The sequence below is a fragment of the Tigriopus californicus genome, chromosome 12 (genome assembly GCF_007210705.1).
Source record: "Tigriopus californicus strain San Diego chromosome 12, Tcal_SD_v2.1, whole genome shotgun sequence".
Taxonomy (NCBI): domain Eukaryota; kingdom Metazoa; phylum Arthropoda; class Copepoda; order Harpacticoida; family Harpacticidae; genus Tigriopus; species Tigriopus californicus.
Window position 1 is genome coordinate 334,436 of NC_081451.1, and position 16,611 is coordinate 351,046.

At 43.7% G+C, this 16,611-nt stretch overlaps 3 protein-coding genes across 4 annotated transcripts; 2 read left to right on the plus strand and 1 right to left on the minus strand.

The window, feature by feature from the left end:
• Positions 1–3,948: 3,948 nt before the first annotated feature.
• LOC131891599 (uncharacterized) lies at positions 3,949–6,539 on the plus strand. The gene is made up of 3 exons (XM_059241215.1): positions 3,949–5,018; positions 5,920–6,082; positions 6,149–6,539. The coding sequence occupies exons 1-3, from the start codon at positions 4,720–4,722 to the stop codon at positions 6,482–6,484; spliced, it is 798 nt and encodes a 265-aa protein (XP_059097198.1). The 5' UTR covers positions 3,949–4,719; the 3' UTR covers positions 6,485–6,539.
• Positions 6,540–7,824: 1,285 nt separating this feature from the next.
• On the plus strand, positions 7,825–10,440 carry LOC131891596 (uncharacterized). Its single transcript, XM_059241212.1, has 4 exons — positions 7,825–8,177; positions 8,293–9,530; positions 9,925–10,084; positions 10,151–10,440. Exons 1-4 carry the CDS (start codon positions 8,175–8,177, stop codon positions 10,385–10,387), a joined length of 1,638 nt encoding a protein of 545 aa, XP_059097195.1. The 5' UTR covers positions 7,825–8,174; the 3' UTR covers positions 10,388–10,440.
• Positions 10,414–16,357, minus strand: LOC131891595 (uncharacterized). 2 transcript variants are annotated; one of them, XM_059241211.1, is made up of 4 exons: positions 15,704–16,357; positions 14,090–14,188; positions 13,846–14,004; positions 10,414–13,222 (listed from the first exon to the last, which is right to left on the minus strand). In XM_059241211.1, the coding sequence occupies exons 2-4, from the start codon at positions 14,096–14,098 to the stop codon at positions 10,526–10,528; spliced, it is 2,865 nt and encodes a 954-aa protein (XP_059097194.1). In that variant the 5' UTR covers positions 14,099–14,188; positions 15,704–16,357; the 3' UTR covers positions 10,414–10,525. The 2 variants fall into 2 exon arrangements, with proteins under 2 accessions (XP_059097194.1, XP_059097193.1); XM_059241210.1 differs by lacking the exons at positions 14,090–14,188; positions 15,704–16,357 and having other exon boundaries at positions 13,846–14,065.
• Between the last annotated feature and the right edge of the window lie 254 nt (positions 16,358–16,611).

A 16,611-nucleotide genomic window follows, 5' to 3' on the forward strand; every position in this document is an offset into this window, starting at 1 on the left:
AACATCTTAATCTTAAGCTCTCAACTCGTCGTCGATTTGCTCGTCGTCGATTTGGGGTGTGAAGGGGTGGCATCGCAGCCTGGAAAGCAAAGTTGGCATGTGTCACCCCAACCCCTACAAGCTGATACGGGCTCTCATGAGTGTGCAAGTGTTGAACAGTGTTGTGATTGAGAAAATTACAGCAGAGAAGAGGAGAAAAACAACGCCAGAGAAGCAACAATTACCAGATTACCTTTGAGAGACTGCAGGATTTGATGCTTAGCTTTGAGACAACAGGGGGTCCTCTAATTGATTTCTTACGTGGATGTGCTCTCAAGGTTGCTATATAATTTTTGAGTTATACTGACAAAGATTAAAAGGCGTAATAAGTTATTGCTTACTATATCCTGGTCTAATAGTAATTTGGTGAAAAGTATCCAAGACGTTTGTGGAGTTCCTCCACATATGCTGACGTGGTCTCGAAGTTTGATGCCCCCTAATTCGCGGAGAACATTGTTCAGTCCAACCTGGATATTGTGTTGGAGTTGAATCAGCAATGTTTCTCTGGGTAGACGTATCTTGTAGAATAAGGGGATTTTAGAAATGACTAACGAGTCGACTCCTACCATTAGATGATGCTTAGGAACCCTCGAGTCTAAGTTGTCCAAGAGTTCCCAGTCCAGGGTTTAATTCTGATCGTAGATCGTAGGGGCGTCATGTGCGTGTTCCACTTCAGATTGTTCTGCAAGTGGACTCACAGAATTTCGCATGACTGAGATTTTTCAACCAATGCTTGACCGACCTGGATTGATGTAGTATTTTGTAATTCTGTTGCTGATCATCAGGATTGTTTTGGATGCATTGGCTTTTAGTTTCTTCAATACCATGTAATCGAGGGTTAATCGTGCCTCCGGCTCAAGACTCTTCTCCAGTTGCTTGGCATTTGCTCCATGCACAACCACGATTGTGTCATCGGCAAGACCCGTGAAATCAGCACGGGACTCCTGGGGAAGATACCACGGAAAATCCATGGTATAGAGGAGCAAGAGTATGGGGGAGTAGGGGAGAGAGAACGGACCCCTGAGGTGATCCAACTTCCAATCGCATGGGATCGGATAGTTGCCCCTCATAGCAGGCTCGATGTTCCCTCCCCATTAAAAAGGACCGAACCCACTCCTTGGCACTTCTTCCAAATCCGCACTGTCCCAGCTTGTCCACGGATATGTCGTGGTCCAAATAAGCAAAGGCTGCACTCAGATCAAACTACAATAAACCAGCCCGCCCAATGGCATTAGCACTGGCAAGGTTTTAGTAGACTTAGCATAGTGCAGTGAAGGTGGAGTGCTCTTTCTGGAAGCCATGCTGTCCTGGAGGGATAATATTCTCGGTTTTAATATGGCGTTCAAATTGTTTGCAAGCCAATTTTTCCACAATTTTTGACACTGCGGGGAGCACTGCGATGGGCCTTCAGTTTGACTCCAAGGCGGGGTTTCCTGTTTTGAAGATGGGTACAACTTTGGCCGTTTTCCAAAGTTTAGGAAAAATTCCCTGGCGGAACGATTCGTTGACCAGCTTTTTTGTACCTTTGTAATGTTTTTATCCCTACTTGTTAAAAATGGGCGGGATTGAAATGGCTCTTTTACTTACAAAAGCAGGAAATGAACTTGCAAGATGCTTACGAAATCAACCAAGATTTTTGTAGAACCTCAAAGAAGTGGTCGCCCTGCACTAAATACAAGGCAATTTAAACTTCAACCTTCATAAACAAACAATGTTATGAGTTGACACCTTGCTTCCTTGTTTAATTATATTTCCCACCCAAGCAAGATAAAGAGTACGAAATCAATCCTGAGGGAATTGACAACACCAATGCTATGAAAAGCAACAAAAGTGTCACCCAGTGTTTTGACTGCTGCTGATGAATGGAATCTCAAGCTTACCACAAATAAGTTGGGCTGGTGTAGTCTAGCCGTCCAAGGGGCACCATAAACAAGACAAGAATCCTCTCCCCAGGTGTCGGGTTCAAACCTCGGTGCCGGAAGTAACCCTTAAATGCTTTCAGAGAAGTGCCTTAGTTTTACAGAAAAATGTTGATGATAAGAGCTGTTAGATGTATATCTCTTGCAAAAACAGATATTATTATTTTTTTGATGAATAAAGTAGATGTAACTGTCCAGTTTACCTTGAAGAGTAGCTTAGATTTTCCAGACGACCAAGATCGTTCTGGCATCGTAGGGAGTAGAGGTATCAAGTAATTTGTAATCAACTGTAACCGAAGTTCATCTTTGATTTGGCAAGAATCAGGTGTTAGACTCTAAGAGTAGAGATCAACATCGTTTGATAGATGCCCACTAGACTAGGATAGTGACCACATTTTGCAGGATAGTTAGCCTTGAAGATTGGCCCAGGTATATGCCAGACAACCGAGATTGATCTGGGACCAATGGGGAGTAGAGGTAGTTAGCAATTTGTATCCTTAGTCAATTGATTGATGATTGTTTGAAGCCCTGATAAAGGAAGCTCGAACTATTGCTCGTATGCCCTGATTAGGGTTATAACCGGACGCCTTGAGATAGGTCTAAGAAATTGAAGCCCTTGTATTAGGTGCTCTCCATCTTCGAGAGCTATCAAGGTATTTTTACCTAGTGCTTGGGTCAAAAGTTCCATGCTTCCTTTCACCACGGAATTCAATAAGTTAGGACCTTTCACTCCTGGCTGGTGGACGGAACACAGTCCAAGTGTTGACTTAATGGACGATCTGGTCGTCAATAAGCTGGAATGCTCTCTTAAATTTGATGACGACTCCTAACTCTTCAGTGCCATCTCTTCTGCTCATGAAGAAATTAAATTGCAATATGCTCTTGACCAAATTCATTTCGAACCAGATGGTCTTCGTGCTACCAAAAGAAAAGTTTTACGTTTTGGTAAGGAAGAGTATGAGGGTAATGCCCATTTGTATATGTCCTGGGTGGTGGCCCAATATCAGAGGTACAACAAGAAAAGGACCCGGGGATCCACCCTCACGGAAAAATGACGTTCTTGTCCCACTGTGCCAAAATGGCCAGTCGTGGTAATTCGGTGTTTGGAATCATTAAACGGTGTTTCTCCACTCGTCATCTTTGCGTGCTCAAACCTAGAGGGCTGGTCAGAGAAAAGTCACTCCAACCAAGCCACTTGAGACTTTGCTTTGGACACATTTTGGTAATTGGGCAGCAGGGTGTCGGGCTGATCGACTTCTCTTGAGTTACTCAGTTTCAACCAAAGCAGACAAACGAGCCATCAACTCACTGGCTTCCTGAAATCGGAACTTGATAATGAGAATCACATAACTAAATATGTTCAAAGCCGATCCCCATTGCACACACCAGGCAGCCCCGAAGAAGTCAAAAAAATCTCAGAAATCTCCTGAGTGTCGTTTCTCTGACAAACCCTCTACTCAAACCTTTGTACACCATCTACGTTCGACCAATTCTTGAATAGGCTTACTCTACATCTGCTTGGTCCCCGGCCCTGAAATATTCTTGTGAGGTTCTGGAGTCTGTCCAACGAAGAATGGCTTTGAGTGGGGTCCATTGGTTTTGAATATACGGAACGGTTGCGCTTGTGGGGTCTGCCTTCACTGGAACAAAGTAGGATTGATAGCAATTTGGTCAACTTTTACAAAAAAAATCAGTGGAAGTATCGCTGTCAGGAATGTCTATTCGACGGAGGGCGTGATCCCGATGGTCAGTGACGTGTCGGAAAGGATCACCAGATGTACAGTATTGCGGAGCGAGAGGTTCGTAAGCCTGTCGCAAAATCGTCTTCCCAATCGAATTCCTTCTTAGTGCGGACTGTGGATCAGTGGAACTCACTTCCCCTGAGTAATTGAATGGCTCAAAGCGCCTCGTCCTTTTAGAAATGGGTTGGCGCCCAGAGAACAGAATCGAACCAACTTCACTAGTCAATGCTCTTTCCTCTATTCGTGTCTGAATTGTCAGTTACCTGTGCCTAGAGCTCTATGCTCTATGTACCTTGAACTGTACCTGGGCCCATATCCAATGTTTGCGATAATCCCGCTTGGCGGTTGGCTGTGATTTTTCTTTTTTTCTTCATGCCTATACTCTTTCTTACTACAGATTGTGATTTCGAGTGGCGGTAACAATAAACAATAATGAATTGATGCTAGACGACAGTGTTCTATTATTGAAGTAGTGTCTACCTGTGGGAGTGTCTCTTTGAAAATATGACGATATTTGCATCATTTAATGCAAATACGTAAATTGTTGCTGCAAATCATGGGGAAAAACATGTGCAATTAAAACGAAAAATAGGTTAACCCAATTTCTCAGAGTCTTTTGAGCATGATTTTTTGGTTGAAGAGTTTCTGCACAAAAAAATTGAATCAATTTCCCAAAGCAGATTTCAGAGTTCATACACTATTTTTGATCCAACCATGCATTTACTGTAAATAAAAATCATTGGCTTTTGCTTTCAAACTCGAATTTGACCTACCTGCCAAGCAAACAAATGAAGTCAATACTGTGTTTAACTCACTTACTTGGCTTGAGATGTAATCGTCGGAAATTTTCACTCAAATGCTTGGAGGAGCAGGAAACCATCCTGAAGAAATATTCCAGGCACTGAGCATGTTCGTCGGTGCCGAGATTAGGATCTTCTTTATCTTCTTGAGCAATAGAGAGAAAACGACACATCCTGAACAAAACGAACTTCAGGTGGCAGTTCAACTTCGTCAAGAGAATGAGACAGACACGTTCAAGCAGATTTTGGGGCCTAATGCGCCTAAGTTTCTGGGCCTGGCTCATGGTGACCTCAGCTACTCCCTTGGGTGGGGGGAGTAAAGACAATACTGACAGCAATATCGACATTAATAACAATGGTCACTACGATGGACATTCATTGGAGTCCACAAAGCAAGGAGAGCAAGAGCCAAGACAGTTGGACCTTTGGAGAGGGAGGAGCGGAGATCAAGCCTTCATCACTTTGACCCAGACTGTCACCTCGAGTTTAACGATAACGAGCACTCTCACGACTTTCAGGTAAGAAAAAAGTCTCTGAATGGAGGGAGGAATTAATAGCCAGAGGTGGGCATGGTTTGAGTAATTTTGAAATGAGTACATCAAATGTAAGAGTGCAAATGATGAAGTTGTCGGTCATGAGAACGGTCTAAGATGCGCATTACTTGCCTTGTTTGAAAACAAGGCTAAAGTGTATGTAGAGTCATGGAAAAGTATTTACAAATGTTTCAGCTGTTTGCGTGTTTGTTTAAATGATTTCAAGGCATCAGCACATTGATGAGACTTGGCCAATAAATCAGAGCGAGAAGCAACATATTTTACGTTCCTGAGAGTGGTCACAACTCTCAACAATTGTTGCTTGAATTGAACAATACTTTTCTCATGCCCAAGATCCTCGTGATTGCTATCATTCGATGTACGTAAATTAACCGATTAATAAAATGGTGAGCTTAAAAGTCAAGAGTTAATCTACGTATATTTAGTGTTAGCATGGCCACCAGACAGTCCAGCAGTCCCAATGTTCTTCAATGAAAGTGTCATTCAGTTCACAAATGTTGGCTATACTGTAGTTTCTTGCAGAAGGTTGGGCGAATTATCATCTAATCTTAGCTAACGCCGTTTTGGGTAAAAGTTCTAAATATTGTTGGTGTAAACTTGAACTAATGAAATGCATGCTTCACACTTGTTTTTTGGGTCCGACATAAAGTAAGCCTATTTTTTTTCCTCAAGACATTTTCCAATACTCCTCAAGCCACCCTCATATCATCTTCATTGAATACGACATTGAACATTAGACTGACTGTGCCCATCACTGAATGAGTATAAATCAGTGCTAGATTTTGATAGATGTATATTAAAACAAGAACCGCATTTTTCCATCATGAAAGTTGAAAACCTTTCAAAAGAGGAATACTCTTTCCAGCTCTTGTTTTACTACCCTGGTGGCCAATATTCCTGTTTGCTCCTCTTCCAATTTGAGTGGAAAGCGAAAGCGAAGGAACATTCAGGTCATCGAAGAAGCCGTTCCTCATCTCCTCATTCAGAACAAACCCCAGGACTTTCAACCCTTCATTAGAGCCTCAAGGGTACTGGGAGTTTTTGATTGATCATATCACACATCTTGCTTACAGCCTTCCAACTTGTTCCAACAGGCTTCTAATTTCAACGCCAGTGAAGGCCAGGAATTGACAAATCAGGGCACCGCCAACGACGCGATCCTCATGGACGAACCCTTGATCCCGGAGGTACACGAGGAGCCACTGGAAGCTCTTGAGTGGATCCAGTCCTCCAAGGGACCTCTCAGTAACGGATTCAGCAGTAGGAAGTTGTGTTGGTTTGGCTGCTTTGTCACCACGGTTACCACCACTTCAACTGTCGTGGTCCAATCCACAGCCACGATATTGGGTGCCACGCAAACTTTGGCCTTTACCACTCCGGGGTGTTTTCCTAGTAGTGCCCTGAACTCCCTGCAAGTGCCCAGTTGTTGAAGGTACCACATTCACAAATATCGTCTTTCTAGTAGCAAATAAAGTTATGCAGATAATGCATTTTCTGGCTTTTTCCCCTGTTACTTGCACTTGGAAGGGTTTCATGTCAAATTGAAGGCTCTCGAATTTTTCAAAAAAAAATCTAGATGGATGTTTCATCTAGCTATCCCACGCGGCATATTTAACTTGACAAATTTTGAATCTGAATTTAGATTTTATAAATGACATGTCGTCTTATTAAGTTTAGGCTTTGTCAGGGCTAATTTCTATATCCATACAACGTTTTAACATTCATACTTTTTTAATAATTTGACTGGCATCACTGTAAATGTCAAAAGATAAGTTGTCATCGAAATGACCTCATGTGGATTATGAGCCTCATTCTTTGGAAAGAACCTGGGAATAAGCCGCCAAGTTGTCCGCGATAACCAGGACGATCACTGAAGTCGCATGTTTAATTTCTAAAGAGAACTTGACATTGTCAGGTACATCCATCACCCTCTTGTTGGAGATATATGGTGGTTTGTCCTTCAGTTCGGCACGTTGTCAACCCTGGACAATTTTTCATTAATGAAAAAGATGACTTGCTTTCCATTCATTATTTCATGGAGTAAGAACTTGGATCGGGCAAACATTTTGGCATTGTTGCATCAATGATGAGGTGCATCCTCTTCCGAGCCTTCGACATGGAGCCAAAGTATGTTATGGTCCTTCGGACATTGGTTTCTTTCACACCCTTGGTGACCCTGATTGATTCGTCTTAATTCGACGTTTGAAGGCATTAATCATAGCCGGGATCCACACTGATTTCTCAGGCTTTGAACCTCTTTCTAATATCCTTGACGACTTGGCGGCTGATTCCCAGGTTCATTCCAATGAATGAGACCCCTATTCCGCGTGAGGTCATTTCGCTCACAACTTTTCTTTTCACATTAACAATGATGCAGTTCAAAATAGTAAAAAAAATCTATGCATCAAAACATTGTCTGGATATAGAAATTAGTCCTGACTAGCTCTCATCTTAATAAGACGTAAATCATCATTTAAATATAAGTTTAAATTTTGTAAAGTTAAATATGCTGCATGGGATATATACCCGCTTACAACTTTTTGGTTTACTTATATTGATTATGTGGAAGGAGAGACACTTGCAATGGGATGATTTTTGCTTTGACTTTAAAGATTTTAGCACTCTAATTAACAATACCAAGCTAAGAAAATTGAAGCATTCTTTTTAAGTTAGTATATCAACAAAGTAGAAATCAATATTGTCACTTAGTTTTCATTGACATTATGATACTTAATACAAATCAGTCGGTAAATCACACGTTGATGAATGAAAGTTTCCTGAACAGAGGGTCTCTTTCAAGGCGGACGATTAAAGCCCCTCAGGAAGAATGAGGTTGATTTTCCATTTCGTCGAGTTTCACTTTCAAGAAGCTCTCGCCCAGGTCAAGAGCCTCAAAACTGGCTTGAAACCCACCACAAACGCTCGGAACGTATGCAGGGATTCGTCCAGATCGTTCATCAAGCTCTTTTGGAGGAAGGTTGTTAAGCAATCCACATGAAGGATCTAGATCTGGACAATCCTTGCAGGGTGAAACTGACGTTTTTTGGTAGAGGAAGAAAACTTGACTAGAGACAAAGAAGAACCTGCACCACCGACAACATCAAATCCATTGTCATAAATATGGTAAGAGTAGAGTTCTTCAAGCAATTCAATTTCAATATTAGAGCCTTTTGTCACGAATCCAACCCAATCGTGAATGAAGCATGGATAATCAATTGGTTTAACTCGGTTACAATAGGACTTCCGGATAGTTGGATACCTCTTGACAATTCTGATTTGTGGTAGTTTGGGCAAACCAGTCAGTGAAGACCACACCGACGACTTATTGACCACTACCGAAGCTACTCCGACTGACTCAACGACTGAAAATATAACCACAGACCCAAGCACAGAGACCATCGAAACACAAAGTGTCATCGCCAACGCAACCCTTGACACATCCATACCCCACTCTGATTACCATGAATCTGACAATCTGGTTGAATCCGAGAGCCCCTACGATTATGACCCGATGGATCAGTTGGCCATGGAGAGCGAGTCTGTTCAATCTGTGGTCATGGTAGCCCCACTCCCAAAAAAATTCCAAGCTGACGAGCTTGGTCCTAAATTGAACGCCATGTTTGTCGATGAGTCAGATCTAGCCATGATTGAGAATGAGACGGAGGACCCAACCCTGAGTCCTGTTGCTTTTGTGTCAATTGCTCCTGATGACGGTGAGGTCCTCGTTCCAATTGACAGTTTTGATGCAGAGGCAACTGTAGAGGCATCCGAAGTTGTTCCAGATCTAACCGAGGTCCCTGATGAGACCACAACCGATGGATTGGCGAGCACCACTGAACCTAATACTTTTGATGACCAACGGCTTATTGCCAGGGATCAACCGGAGACTATGGATGACACGGAAGATGACGACTATGAGGGTGAGATCTCGAATGCACCAGCTCCTTTGACCCCCGAAACCGCAATCACTGAGGCCACTGGAACCACAGTCACAGAGACAATCGAGACTGCGAGCACTGAGGCCGTTGAAAATACAATCATTGAGGCCACAACTCTCATGCCTCTAATTCAACCTGTAACGAACATTGTGGATCAACCAGAAATTGTTGAGGAGCCCTTCGAGCAAGTTGAAGCATCCATACTATGTTCAAGAGGGGACGGGGATCCTTTGAGATGCGGATCCGGCAAATCAAAAGCCGAAGTGGAGGATCTGAATCAGGGCAATGACGTTCGAGTGACCTTGGAGGACGTCGTTTTCCACAATAGTACCGTCAATGCTGATGACGTTGTAGCACATCAGGTGGTTAAGAAGGGAGGCGCTCTTTCCAAGGAGGATCAAGTTGAAGGTTCCATTGATAAGGCCGAAGGGAAAGAAAATCTACCAGCAGAGTATCGGCTTCTCAAGCCTTGGATGACCATAACTACCACTTCTACGAGCATAGTTGCCATTTCCACCGACATCCTCACAGTTTTCAGGTAACGGATTACACCTGTCAAAATGGTCAAATTTCATAAAAGTATTCATTAGTTTCTGAACGAGTTTAAATTCACTGTCCGACGTAGTCCTTGAACATGGGGCTGGTCGGGAATAGTATTCAGAAATCGTCTTAATCAGCTCTGAAACTTAGTAACAGGTCGCCATGTAGATGGATTCATTTTAAACAAGGGTAGAGTAAGTTGTTGCACAAACTGCAACATGAGTAGCATAAAGAACTGCTCATCTTTTGTTTAAGTCGTAACCTGTTCTATCGGTATGCTTTCAACTTATCCCAATATGATTGAAGTTCCATCCCATTGATTTTACGAGTGTGAAAGACCGTAATGCAATAAAACAATAATCAATTTTCTTTTCCTTTTCCTAATGGTGCAGTTCGTGTTGGCGGACTGCCGTGCCAATGACCACTTGTACCGGTTCCATGTTGACCCCATCATCAGGGCGGAGACGCCGATCCTCGTTGGTGGTTGAACAGCCGCTTTTGGATCAGAATGGCCAAGCAGAGCCCTTCACTCCCGCTATTCAAGCAACCAAGGTGAGTTCTTTGGGTCCACCTTAAGCTTATACAGGGTCATCAATCTTAGAAATATCACTGTTTTAGGCAAGTAAATACACAAGACCCGAAGTCGGCCTTGTTCAGGATTCTCAAAGTGATCGACGTGCCTGGGCAAAGCTCTTGCTCACTTATGAACAAGTGCAAGTGCTCAATGTGACCTCAACTGTGACAGCCACGATCGTCGGCAATGGCTACGAGACGCTCAGATTTACAAGCGACATTGCGGACCCTGGATGCCTCCCTTTGGATTTTTTGGCGTCCAATGCAGTGGGTCCTTGTTGATTGAATTAAATATAAACGAGTTAAGAGATTATTAAACATACACACACACTGTTGATGTATTATCTGTCAAAACCTCCAGTCCTTAAACACCTGCTATCTATCTATTTACATATCACAACATTAGGAAGCTCGTCGTCCTCAGTTTTCAGTTTGGACGGACACGGGAACAAACCCGCCTTCAACTGGACGCTCTGAGATTGAAACGGAGGTGGATGGGGGATCAGTAGCTGATGGTTGAAGTGTTGTTGGGGAGGTGTTGGGTTCAGATTCAAGGTATGAGGGATCCTCAGAGGTGGATTTGGGTTCCTCGGTCCTCGATTTATCCTTCATCACCCGTCGTCCTTTTGTATCCAGGATGTACCAATCCGAATCTTGGGGCGAGTCTGAGGCGATGAAGACTTCCTCCAATTGCTCTTCAGCCTGGCGGTCGAGCAATGGAAATGCCGCATCCTCGTCCAAGCCGACTTCAAAAGATTCCTCCGGGTGCTCATGGATTTCGTTCTCAACCTCGAAGTGATTGTGGATAAGTTTGTCAACTGACGTGGAAATAATTGGAGCCTTGTTTGAAACTTTTGGGTTATTGAGATAAAATTCCAAGAAAGAACTAATCTGTTGGGCAATGGGATGTCGGGTGTCTCTACTAGGTTGGTCAATGTGACCCCCAGGGGAGTGTCCTGCCTCCACACTGAAAGACGGTTCCATTGAGCTCGCAAGTGGTCGTGAGGTGGTTATTCCATTGGGGGTATAGACGGTGTTAACATCGGGTTTTGAGGTCCGCGTCTGGTAATGCTTTGGCTTTGCAGGTGGGGCAAACTCTATGAGGTCCAATGGTTGGTGTTGAGAAGCTTGAGGCTCCTCGACTATATCATGATTATCCCCATCAACTTGACGGAGGAAGAATGGATTCGATTCTTCAATATAGGAGACAGGCTCATCCCCTGAAACGTTGGATTGGTCCACATGGTCAGGATCCCTGTAGTGGAAGACGTGGGCTTGGGTCACATTCCTGAAGAACTCGGGATCCTGTAGCTTGTGCCTGTATTCGGCGAGTTTGTAGGGTAGAGCCATTGGTTGTTTGGGGACCTTGATATGGGGACCCTCAGCCTTTTCCGTTTGGAGAGGATGGGACATGTGTTGTGAGGGTAAGAATGGGGCCTGTTGGCGTGTTGGGACAGCCTGGGAGATACCTGGCACTTGAATGTGGTCAATGGGTCGTCGAATAGCAAGATCTGAGTCGAGATCCACCTCTTCCACAGTTCCCATGATAACATTGTTTTGATCCTGGCTTTCAAGATCCTGGACCTCTGGTATCTCCGCCAAGAACTCTTCCCCCAAGCGGTTCACGATCACATTCTCATCTAACTCATTTGGTTCTGGGGGGGCATTGTGATGGTCTTCAAATCGGGCGTGGGACGACGTCCGCCTTTGAAGTTGAGGTGGGGGAGGATATTGTCCAAAGGACTCGGGTAGATGGAGCAAGATGGGATTCTGAGGACTCCCATACGGAGCGTTCAAGTCCAGCCGTGGCGGATCGATGTGAGGAACACTAGGAATGGGGAAGTTGTGCCGTCTGTTTTGAGGAGGGGGTCTGGGCTGCCTGTTTTTTGGTGGGGGCTGTCGTTTCTGTGGGGGAGGGGGTGGGGGTGGACGTCTATTGGGGCGGTCAGACTTTGAACGGATGAAGGAGGGGATAAGGAAGTCAAAAAATGATCCCGATGAGCTGGTGGGCTTAGGTCGTGGAGGCCCATTTTGTGCGCTTTGTCCTGGAGGCCCGCGAGGAGGAACTGGTGCTTGCAGATGCACGGGCTTGCCCAAGGGATAATAGTCCGAATTTGATGGGCTCTGGGAGTTCTGTTGGGTGGATATCAGGGCAGGTCGATCCTCGTGGAAGGTGTTTGGATCAAACTTCTCAGGACCTCCTGGCCTTGGATGGTTTGTATGGTCTGGGACATTGATTTGCTCATAGCCAGCTTGGTAGATGTCTTGTTGGGGAGGAGATTGAGACTGGGGTCGGTACGGACGCGGGGTTGTTTCACTTGGCCTTGAAGATGGAATCTCGTAGGCGCTGGGCTTCGATTTCAATGTGACAGGTTTGTCCTTGGTGCCAGCTGATTGCTGAGGCGGGGAAAATGAAAAATGGACCAGTTCTCCCTCCGGATTGTTATCCGCCGTGATGAGCTCCCCTTGGTAGAGATCTATCCGTTGACCATTATCGGTCTCAACAAAGGCAGGCAAGCCTGCCTCCAAAACCTGAGGATCAGCTTTGTTGGTAAACTTTTGACCAACTACGGTGGACTGGGTATCAAAGGCTAATGACGGCTGATCCGGGATGTTAAATGCGGGCTGTATGAAGCTGGTAGGTCGGCCTTGGCTTGGATTGGCGAAGTGACCACGGAGAGGTAAAGGACGTCCATATGGCGATTCGGTCGTGGTTGGGGTGGACGTTGTTTGTGGTCGTGAGGGGAGGTAGGCCGGGGGAGTCCGGATCTTGGGGGCATCCAACTCGTCAAACAAGTAACCATTGATGATAGGGACTTTTGTTGGGGCTGGGGTGGTTTCATCTCGGAATATCACTCGTTTTGAGGTTGTCCTTGGGGGTCGCGAAGGTTGCTTAGTAGTTGTGGTGGTTTTGGTTGGTCTCTTTGTGGTGACCACCGCCTTGGTTTCGGCATCCTGGACGATTTTTGATTGCTCCTGTATGGAGGTGTCTTTGTCTTTGGAAGAGGCGCCACCTTGAAAATTGGTGGAGGCGTAACCTTCACTGATAATGGGCAAAAGAAGTTTCCTTTTGGCCACTTCTTGTTTAGGAGGTTCTAGGATTCCCTCCTCCAGTTGCTGAAAAAAAGCGCAGTTGGATTAGCTTTTTTTTATCCCAACCAACACTACTCAAATCCTTTAGAAGGAACATCAAGAGAACGTATTTGCAAGTTACACGGAAAGCACAAATACTTTTGCTCTGAAGCCGAAAATCTCGTTGCTAATGGGTTTTCTTTCCATTGGGGTTAATTTCACCAAAAAGTCCTATTTAAAAACAAGTTGCATGGCTCTTGAGAGAGCCATGTTGTTATTGGTTACAATAAAGATTCGAACAAAATAGCCCACATTCCAAGTTGGTGGTTACGTATGAGTTCAATCTTTTTCATTTGGACAAACTTGTCCACAGCAAAACAAACCTCAGATTTTTTTGATTTTTTGATTTTTATTTTTTTCCTTTTAAAAGATCCATCGGTAGTAACAAGCAAAAGTAGAAAAGGCCCTACGGTTTGGACGTTATTATGTACCTTCATCCAAGGGTAACTATAACGTAGATTTTAATGCCTCTGTCGATATTCCATCTCTGTGAGTGGATTTCTCTTTCGCTTTCTTGAGGGCCTCTCGGTTACAACCCATTAATTAGTGTGCCATTGGCCACTGGGAGGCCTCCCCTCTACATAAATGGTTGTTTTCTCATGTCTTACCCCATTTTGATAGTTGAGCGGGGCTTGGTGGAACGAGCCTAATGGTAAGCGATTGTCGCCTGAAAATGGCCCAATGCGTCGTTGGAAGGCAATGCGATCATTGTGGTCAGTGGGAAGGCCCGAAACCAGAGCCACCCAAAGCAACAGAACGAGTCTAGACTGCAAGGATACAAATGAACACGACATCGATCTTGCTTGTCGCGTGTTCCAGGTTATGAGTGTTGTTCAATTGTCATGGTCTTACCATGGTCATTTGGCCCTGAAAACCCGGAGGCAGGAAGACTGGAGATGAATAGAAGGGAAATGATAGTTCAAGGGACGTTCAAGAACTACTCACTCCGTTCTGAAAATGGAAAGAGGAAAGGGCATTTTTTAATGCGGCCACATTTTCAGTGTGAGGTCAAGAGTGTAATGAATGCACATTGAGATGCAAATCGGGGGATGCGCGGCCAAATTTGGAGTGGGATGCTACCACAAAACGAAAGATCTTTCACTAAAGCAGAGGTAGAAGCCCAGAATTTGTTTTCAAAAGCACATCCTTTTGGGATTTGTGAGAAAAAATTACTAAAAGGATGGAATATATTTTGATGAATAATGAATACATATTCAGATTTCACATGTGTCTTAATTAGTGTAAATCACTGACTAATGAAAAATTGGCATTGTTAGGTCACATTGCCATGAAAATGCTCCACACTGTTATGTCAAGGCAGCATTACCTTGGTTTTCTTTCATTTCTCATCAAATACTTTGGGAATTAATTCGTCTACCACTTTTTTGTTCTGTTTTGACCTCAAAAAAGAGCATTCAATGCTGATAAAAAATTGCCGTTAGTTGTCCTGCTATGCATGAGAATTCAAAATTCTTAGACAACAGGGACCCTCGAAGCATGATTATCCTAGTTTCATAATTCAGTTCAACATGCAATCTTTGTATGGCTTACTTTTTTAACGAAAATTGACAATACAGCAGAACTGAAGTGTTGAGAGCAATTTTGTTTTGCTTCATAGAGTTACACAGAGAGGGGCAATTCATTAAGCCCTAGCCCAGTTTCTCTTTACTGACAAGTCAATCATACTTGTTTCCGTCTTATTAGGAAGTAAATTTCATAGTAGGTTTGACGTATTTTTGGCAAAAGTACAATATTGGGAAGTTGCCAAGCCAAAATCATCTGCTATATCTGCTTGCAGCACAATAAAATGAACCTTTGTTATCAGTTATCACTTATTAGTATAGCCCCGTTTTGTCTCTTTGCTTTAACAGGATTTAAACTTTTGATTGAACTTGATTGCTCCTTCCCATGAGTACATAACTGGATATCCCATTTAGATTTAATCTTCTTATGTGTTTGTGTTTAGACTTTTTACAACTCAAGTTGTGGTGCTTACTCCAATCCTTTCTGAGTTACTCGATGGTTTAACATACAGGATGAACGTTGTCTGATGAAAAAATAACATTCTCTTTAGGGTAGGTCCTTATCCAGAAGTGAGTTGAACTATGTCAAAAAGTTTTACAAATATGTTACATTCTTGGTAGACTCTGAATGAAATCGATTAAAAACGACTTTGTCAACCGAAATGTGAAATAAAAAGTGTCACCAACCACGAAGACGAGGAAAAGAAGGGGCCAAGAGCCAATGAATGAATGGATGGATCTTTGCATTTCTGGTTTGTTGGTTTCCATTTCACTTTGCGGTATGGTTGGATAAGCATCCAATTAAAACCAGCTAGCTTTCCCTTGATCGGTAGCCACTTCTCCCATCAAAAGTCTTAAGATAAAAGTGCCTTTGGAGCTGCTCGGAATCGAGTTTAGGATTTCACCCCTACACTTTTATTCCTAATGCCAAAGGGAAACTCACCCATTGTCGGAGGAATTCTGACCAGGATATGTCTCTGTTGTGCGTCCTGCTCGTCTTCCTCCTTTCATTCACGAGATCCGGGATGAAGGCCGAAAGGAATGCCGCTTTGCCAAAGGCACAATGAATCACACCTCGACCAGCAGCACTCTGGGATGAAATAGGAAATACAGATGGGCGGCCTTTCTTTCCTTAGGTTGGCCCCTCCCCCCGAGTTCAAAAAGAAGATGTTGGTGGTTGTGGTGGTTGGGATTTGAAAAGAAGCTCTGGATCTCACCCTCACTCTCTGGCATGAACCATTGAACGGATGGACGGACGGAGGAGGACGTCGAGAAACTCGGAGAAATATCTAGGTGAGCAACTTGCTAGCTTACTTGCTTGCCTGAATGGATGGATGGATGGATGGATGGTTGGATAGACGAGTAGTTGGACTCTCGTCACGGATGGGAACTCATCCTAGATGAGATACATATTTCATGGCCAATATAGTTTTTGTTTGTGCCGAATCGAGCCTTTGTCAGAGTTGCAATGTTTTGAGTATGCACTAAATCATTGAAAACAGCTGATCAAATCAGTATTAACTGATTTGTTGTGACAGGTAACATTTTTGGGAAATTGATCATTGTGTGTTTCATTTACATTGTCAGCCTTTGCTATCCAGTTCAGCCATTCAAGGGTTCTGCACGCAACGCTGCTTCAGATCACTTCTTTTGAGCCTTGAATTGAAACCATGAAACTTTTTAAAATGGTTTCAAAACTTTATCTGGTTGCTTTAAATATAATGTAGCATCTCTTGTGTGACATTTCAGAGGTATCAAATAAAATGTGGCATGTCATTTGCATCTGTCCATTGCAATTGAGAACTTCAATTGAAACTTATTTTTTCATACAGTTTGATTGAACCACAATAG

Excerpts from the sequence above, each read along its gene's own strand:
- LOC131891599 (XM_059241215.1), top strand. The coding sequence starts at position 4,720 with ATGAGACAGACACGTTCAAGCAGATTTTGGGGCCTAATGCGCCTAAGT. Across the intron at positions 5,019-5,919 it reads AGCACTCTCACGACTTTCAG|CTCTTGTTTTACTACCCTGG; the intron begins GTAAGAAAAAAG and ends TACTCTTTCCAG. Across the intron at positions 6,083-6,148 it reads CCTTCATTAGAGCCTCAAGG|GCTTCTAATTTCAACGCCAG; the intron begins GTACTGGGAGTT and ends TTGTTCCAACAG.
- LOC131891596 (XM_059241212.1), top strand. Across the intron at positions 9,531-9,924 it reads GACATCCTCACAGTTTTCAG|TTCGTGTTGGCGGACTGCCG; the intron begins GTAACGGATTAC and ends CTAATGGTGCAG. Across the intron at positions 10,085-10,150 it reads CCGCTATTCAAGCAACCAAG|GCAAGTAAATACACAAGACC; the intron begins GTGAGTTCTTTG and ends TCACTGTTTTAG.
- LOC131891595 (XM_059241210.1), bottom strand. The coding sequence starts at position 14,031 with ATGTCGTGTTCATTTGTATCCTTGCAGTCTAGACTCGTTCTGTTGCTT. Across the intron at positions 13,223-13,845 it reads CGCTCAACTATCAAAATGGG|CAACTGGAGGAGGGAATCCT; the intron begins GTAAGACATGAG and ends GCTTTTTTTCAG.